Below are 7500 nucleotides of genomic sequence, written 5' to 3' on the forward strand. Positions count from 1 at the left end.
TCCGAAACGAAGCCGTGGATTTCAGCGAGACTCTTTTCGTAGACGAGCATCGCATCACATTCAAGCGTCCGTTTCCCGAGGCCGACATCGCTGGTTTCGTCAAGCCTTTCACTCCCACGGTAAGGCCATTGAAGTAAATGATCCTTTCTATCTATCTTATCACGCGGAATAAGCAAGTACTTTTTATAGGCACTGCCGCTTGTTATTTCATTCTACGAATAAGTCACAATATAGATTTCTTACCTGCCCCCTTAACCTATGTGACGTTAACCCCATTTCACCCAAAGTAGTTTAGTCTGACCTTTTAAAAAAGAAAGAGCGAGATTGAGGAGGCAAAATTACTTTGGAAAGGAACAATCCAGACCTCTATGAATCTCTTTGTACAGAACAAATATAATACTGTCCGTTGGTGAAATACAAATCGTTCAGAGCAAGTAACTTTTGCCAAAATCGTGAAGGAATAAAAAGTGGCAACTAACACATATTTACATGTTTTATATTCTGTATTTTGTTTTTTTCTTGAAAGAGATTGCTGGTCGAAGTGGTCCGGGGTGATTTGCCAGTTTTTCTTTTCTTTTCGAGAATGGAACGAGTATAATATTTTCTTTTACTTTTTCTTTATTTCTTTTTTATTACCTTTTTTTTAAATCAACAATTTTATTTTACTTTTACTTCTTATTTATTCTTTTTTTTATTAACTTCTGCTTAAACCAACAATTTTCTTTTACGTTTACTTCTTATATCTATCTATCTATCTATCTATCTGTATGTATGTATGTATGTATGTATGTATGTATGTATGTATGTATGTATGTATGTATGTATGTATGTATGTATGTATGTATGTATGTATGTATGTATGTGTGTGTATGTATATATATATATATATATATATATATATATATATATTATTAACATTGTTTAAACCCAAAATTTTGCAGATGTGGTTGCTGTTGCTACTTAGTACGCTGCTGATGTGTGCAGTAACCTTCCTTATTCAACTCGGCCCTGGAGTTGGTGTCAGGTAAAATATATATGATAAGATATATATATGACAATGTTTTATAATATTGCCAATGCAGTAAGCACTACCGTACAAAATTTTGCTTCGACGTCTTTTGAATCACTACATTTCTTTATATCAACGTATGTTTCTTTATCATCAATTCATGGTGAAATCCAGAAAGAATCGGGTTGATAAAAACAGGAGAGCGTAGCCATTTTATGCTGTATTTCATAAATCTGGATACTTCTTATTTCCAACTCTGAATATGTAAATTTAGGATGCGTCATCTCCACTTAGGGAGAAGACAGGAGATGATGGCACTGGGCCTACGCGTGATGGCACTCCTGAGTCAAGTGGTAAGAGTGTCACCTCCAAGCTGCGTTATGCTGTGTTGTGGACACTTTCCTGCCTTTTTTCCCAGTGTGAGTTTTAGCCACTTAAGTAACGTTTTTTTTCGTTTTTTTTTCTTTTCTTTTCTTTTTACTAATGCTATATACGTTAATTTTACCGGTCGTAGCCACCTACTTTTATGTCTTGGGAAAGTCTTTCTCATCTGTCACAGTATGATTTTATGGCTGATCGGCATCCCTGCTTCAAGTTTCTCCTACCGACTCTTTCAGCCGTGCCATGGGAGCCACGCAAGGCACCCGTGCGCGTGGTGGCGGGCATTTGGCTCCTGGCGTCCCTCATCGTTGGCAGTGTGTACCGCTCCAACCTCAAGGCTATGCTCATCCTGCCGAAGGTGGTCATTCCGTTCGAAACCTTCGAGGAGTTCGCTAAAGTGGACATTCGTGGATATATCATTCTGGGCGGAATTCTAGACGTCGCCTTACGGGTGTGTTTCGTATTTTGTTTTGTTTTCTCTTTTTATTTCTATAAATTTCTCTTATAGATGAAGGCCATACTAAATGAGAAAGGAAAGTATTGCAATTGTCAGCAATATAAGCCGCGGCAATAGAAATTAATCATAAACGTTTCCACTAGAATTGCCTTGGGGTATCTTTAATTATAGTTAAACCATGTCACAAACAGAGACGTAGCACGTAAGAAGGGTAACACGGCACCAAATGGTCCAGGAAAACCCATTCTACAGACCTGCCTATTCCACTGTGCGGCATAAATTAGCCTCTGCCACTGCCTAAACAAATACATACAAATACCATGTGTATAATTTATGTAGTGTATGTATATAAGTAAGATCCGATTTTCAGCGATTTTCACCCCTTCTCCCTAGGGCATGGAGGCGAACTCTACCTTGGGAAGGATCCGGGACAAGTCGCGAATTGATGCGAATATTGGCAGAGGTCTCAGCGAACTGATCGAGGGGAAGACGGCTCCTATCGCTTCGACTTCCGGCCAACGCTGGGTTTATCACTTTGACTTTACAAATGTATTGGACTCTGCTTTGCTCCTCTCTTTGCAAAATGATAGAGTTATCGTCATGTTATGTGTTTCTAAAAGTTTTGATCAGCCCCATTTACATCTTAAGTGGGAGTAATTTTGCCTTGTTAATGTGAGATTTCTGCTATGATGATTCGGCTGAAATGTATTTATTTATATTCTAGAATTAGAATTGATTTATATAAAATGTTTGCTAACGTCTTTACTCATTATGTTTTCCTATTTCATCCAGGAAGGGTACTGCCGAATGTACTCGACGCGAGACGGCGTATTCAGCACTGCGGCTGCTCTAGGTTTCCCCAAAGGGTCTCCTCTAAAGCCAAAAATTGACTCTATGTATGTTGATGGTGAAGTGATTTTCCATTTATGATCCATATCAAATAGTGTATATCTGTTTATCCCATTTTGGTGAGAAACTGCACTTTAAAAAAATCCCGGTTGATTCTGCACACTCCAAACTTGCATTCTGTTTCCCCTTTTCAAGTTCAAAATCCTGTGAAATGAAATATACCGATTAGTTTTGTGATCATATTCCTTATTATTGAGCTATATCCACACCAAAGAAAATGCTTACTAAAATTAATCGCAAGCTCATGCAAACCAGGCATTTTGTTGTCATGAATCAGTAAAGTGTACTCCTCCTCAGCCAACATGATTCCCGTCCTTTATTCCTTCAATTATTTATCTCTATGTTTTATCTTATCCTTCGTTCCGTTCCAGGATTCGAGGCCTAAAGGAGTTCGGGATCCTGCAGCACCTCTTCCAAAAGGAGGTCCCCAACAGCACCTTCTGCTTCAGGAAACCGGTCTCCATCTCTCCCACCTCGGCGGACCTGAGGCCTCTGGAACTCGGCGATTTCTACGGCGTCTTCTGTCTCTACGCTGGAGGTAGACGGATGGAGGACCTTTTCGCGACGAAAAATACTTTTTTCGGTCTCTAGAGGAAGACTTATATCCTTTTATCTATTACAGGTATATTGTTGGCGATGCTAGTTTTCGTCATGGAACGCATCGTGGAGAGGAATGGACAACGAATGACTACAGTGAAATAATCACGTGAAAGCTGAATGATCTCCCTTCCCAAATTACAAAATGTGTCTTCTGTGGGGCTACGTCGATGGACTTCTAGGTGCTTGTAAAAGCAAGTCTGCCGATCTGGTAACAGTAAGAATTACAAAACAAAATCCTATGAACCATATATCTATGGCGAATTAACCTTTTTATGTTTAGATATCTTTTGCTGTTATCAGATACGAAAAAGATTCACCTTCACGACAACCACATACATGTTGTCATATGATGGCTGTACTTATACATATACATACACACACATACATGCATACATACATACATATATATATAATATGTATATAAATATTTATATATATATATATATATATATATATATGTATATATATATATATGTGTGTATTTATATATATGTGTGTGTGTGTGTGTGTTATGAATATAATTTTAGATAATATAGAGATATAGAGCTACTTGGCCAGTTTATATATGTAAAATAGAATTTCAAGTAAATATTATTCACCTGATTTTCACATATATTTGTGCACATACACACATACATATGTCTATGTATATGTATGCATATATATAAACATATATATATATATATATATATATATATATATATATATATACATATATATATATATATGTGTGTGTGTGTATATATATATATATATATATATATATATATATATATGTGTATATATATGTGCGTGTGTGAGTTATGAATAAGATTTTAGATGATTTAGAGATGTAGAGCTGCGTGGCCAGTTTATATATTGAAAATAGAATTTCAAGTAAATATTATTCACCTACTGATTTCCACATATATCTGTACACATTTCCTTGCCTCTAGACTCAATACGAATACTTGAGAATAGTGACCACAATAAAAGTCTCATCACAGCAAAGAAAATCTTTCTATTTCCTTCAACATGTGATTAAGCAAAACCTTCATGTGTGTATACGAACACACACACACATCCCATCAGAGTGACTGTTAGGATACGGAAAGATTCTCCGTGGACTATGCTCTTTGCAGATGAAGTGGTGTTATGTTGCAGGAGCATGGAAGAGGCTGAGACGCAGCTGGAGAGATGGAGAGGAGAGGAAATGAAAGTGAGTTGGACCGAGACTGATTACTTGTGCCTCAATAGTGATGGCGGGGATACGATTAGACTGCAAGGGTCGAAGTTGATGGCTTTAGGTATTCGAGGTCGACTGTCCAGAGAAGGGGAGATTATGGAAGAGGAGTAAAGAAAAAAAGTGCAAGATGGATGGAATGGATGGAGAAAGGAGAAAGAGTGATATGCGACAGAAGTTTGATAGTTTTATATAAAAACACAAAGATGTGAGAAATAAACACGAAAAGACAAGAAGATGAGTTGGCATTTGCTGAAATAAAAATGTTGCGTTTTTCGTTAAGAGCGACGAGAATGGACAGTGAAGAATGACAACGTCAGAGGGACAACGCATGTGCGCAGGTTTGGTGACAAGGCGAGAGAGGCAAGACTGAGTTGGTTTGAACACGTCAAGAGAAAGGACAAGGGATTCGTGAGGAAGAGGATGCTCGAAATGGACAAACCGGGAAGAAGGAAAAGAGGAAGACCGAAGAGAAGGTTCATGGACGCAATCAAGGTAAACACGCAGACAGTGGGTGCGACGCGGGTAAAACAAAAGAGCATCGTTTGGTTAAGAATTATTTTTAAAGATATCAGTTCCTCCAACAGACTTGGCCAACTTGTTTTTATCACAAGAACTCGAAAGAAAAGAGAGTTGAAATAACATGCATGTGTTACAGCTTTGCCATCCGTTATTTTTGCTTTTATATTATAGTTCGTGTTTATTTCTCACATCTTTGGGTTTTTATATTAGCCTATCAAACATTGTTTTACCGTTTTTTTATTATTATTATCAATCCTATTTATACGGAACAAAGCGGCGTAATTTCAATTTAAACCTTTTTTCGTGAGTCACCCCTTTTGCCTTATGAATATCATTAAATGCTTTTAATTGATTCTATTTATGCTGTTATTCTGTTTTCTAGTTCATTGGTGGAGACAGATCCTCCGATTTACTGGCCTTATTCTCGCTCCTATGCTTAGTTTAACCCTACTGCAACCGTTTACATCTCTCTCTCTCTTTCTCTCCCTCTCTCTCTCTCCTCTCTCTCTCTCGCTCTCTCTCTCTCTCTCTCTCTCTCTCTCTCTCTCTCTCTCTCTCTCTCTCTCTCTCTCTCTCTCTCTCTCTCTCTCTCTCTCTCTCTCTCTCCACACACACACACACATACGTACATATGTACATGCATGCATACATACGTGTGTGTGTGTGTGTGTGTGTGTGTGTGTGTGTGTGTGTGTGTGTGTGTGTGTGTGTGTGTGTGTGTGTGTGTGTGTGTGTGTGTGTGTGTGTGTGTGTGTGTGTGTGTGTGTGTGTGTGTGTGTGTGTGTGTGTGTGTATGTGTGTGTGTAAGAGTGTGCGTATGTGCGTGCGTGCATGAACTAATGACGTCAAGAACATGTTCAATGTCCGTAGTTTTTTAACGTAGGATTTTAGAATAAAACTTTGTCTGTACTATAAATACTCTTTATTATTTTGTTCCTATAAGATAGCCTGCATAACAATCATAATATAAACGAACACACTTATATAAGTATATACAACTTTAATTCAGATTTATATGAAATGAAAATCAATCTCTATCTTCGTTTCTCTTCTTCCTTTTCTTCTTCTTTGTCTTCTTTATTCTTTCGTTTTTTCTTGATATTCACAGATCTTCCAACCCTTCTGAACATATAAGGATAGTTAGGGATCTGCATTATATGTGTGTGTGTGTGTGTGTGTGTGTGTGTGTGTGTGTGTGTGTGTGTGTGTGTGTGTGTGTGTGTATTTGTGTGTGATTGTTTGTGCTGTGATGTTGTGTGTGTGTGTATGTTGTTGTATGTTGTATGTTGTATGTATGTATGTATGTATGTATGTATGTATGTATGTATGTATGTATGTATGTATGTGTTATTATGTGTATGTATGTGTATGTGTATAAATAATAATATACATAAACAAATCCAGAAAAAAAACACATAACAGAAAAAAAAAATCAGAGACCAAAGAATTAAAAAACAAAAAAAAAACACATAGAATACACAAGAATCACACCTCACTAACCCTCGCCTTCACAATCCTCCTTACACACACACTCACCTGTATAGTAAAGGACCAGCGTGCCAAGGAGAGCGTCTTAAGTGTGGTGTTATTCCTCAGCGCCGTGCAAGCCAGGAAGAAGGCTGTGTCGGAGAGGACGACGTGCCGGGAGTCGAGCTTCACCGTGGTAAGCGACGGAGACTGACCCAAGCCGAGCAGCACGGGCATGTAGCACTCGACCTGGCGGATAATGGCAATGGTAGTGGTGGTGGTATTGGTAATGGTGGTGGTAATTGTAATGGTGGTGGTAATGGTAATGGTAATGGTAATGGTAATGGTAATGGTAATGGTAATGGTAATGGTAATGGTAATGGTAATGGTAATGGTAATGGTAATGGTAATGGTAATGGTAATGGTAATGGCAATGGCAATGGCAATGGTGGTGGTTCGGGTGTTGTTGTTGGTGATGGTGATGGTGATGGCGGTTCGGGTGTTGTTGATAATGTTTAATATTAATCCCAATCTGAACTTGAATAAACCTTTAGAGAGTGTTTTAGCATTCAACAAAGATACACGATAATATTAATCTCAGTCTGACCTTATATAACCCTTGGAGATTGAGACTGCTCAAGTGCTTCGTCGTCCTGATGGCATCTCCGAGGCACACGAGGTCAGCTTTGGTGAGGTAGAGACAGGGGTCAGCCAGGGTCAACTTCTGCACGCTGGTTTCCGGAAGGGCCGAGAAGAGGTCATGGAATATAGACTGGTGACCTCGTCCCATGCACAAGGGGAGAGGAAGCCTGACATCTTGGTCTGTGTGAAAATGACGATTATGGAAGCGGGTAGAAATGACGAATATCCAGATGAATGGAAAATACGATGATAGAGACGCATAAAAAACACGATGATAGAGACGCATAAAAA

At 38.5% G+C, this 7500-nt stretch overlaps 2 protein-coding genes across 2 annotated transcripts in view; one reads left to right on the forward strand and one right to left on the reverse strand.

Annotated features, from left to right (window-relative positions):
* The window catches only part of LOC125034973 (glutamate receptor ionotropic, delta-1-like), a 4813-nt gene extending 1355 nt beyond the window's left edge, over positions 1 to 3458 (forward strand). The window contains exons 4-10 of the mRNA XM_047627019.1: positions 1 to 119; positions 1284 to 1428; positions 1627 to 1841; positions 2241 to 2396; positions 2640 to 2743; positions 3128 to 3294; positions 3379 to 3458. The exon at positions 1 to 119 is cut by the window's left edge and continues 40 nt beyond it. Of these exons, the coding sequence (XP_047482975.1) occupies positions 1 to 119; positions 1284 to 1428; positions 1627 to 1841; positions 2241 to 2396; positions 2640 to 2743; positions 3128 to 3294; positions 3379 to 3458 (986 nt within the window). The remainder of the gene's footprint in view (positions 120 to 1283; positions 1429 to 1626; positions 1842 to 2240; positions 2397 to 2639; positions 2744 to 3127; positions 3295 to 3378) is intronic.
* A 3112-nt stretch (positions 3459 to 6570) lies between these two features.
* LOC125034974 overlaps positions 6571 to 7500 on the reverse strand; it is a 12762-nt gene continuing 11832 nt past the window's right edge. Inside the window, exons 8-9 of the mRNA XM_047627021.1 lie at positions 7175 to 7389; positions 6571 to 6816 (exon numbers count right to left, since the gene is read on the reverse strand). Coding sequence (XP_047482977.1) covers positions 6586 to 6816; positions 7175 to 7389 — 446 coding nt within the window. The 3' untranslated portion in view covers positions 6571 to 6585. The remainder of the gene's footprint in view (positions 6817 to 7174; positions 7390 to 7500) is intronic.

This window comes from Penaeus chinensis, chromosome 19 (assembly GCF_019202785.1).
Source record: "Penaeus chinensis breed Huanghai No. 1 chromosome 19, ASM1920278v2, whole genome shotgun sequence".
In the NCBI taxonomy this organism is placed as follows: Eukaryota; Metazoa; Arthropoda; class Malacostraca; order Decapoda; family Penaeidae; genus Penaeus; species Penaeus chinensis.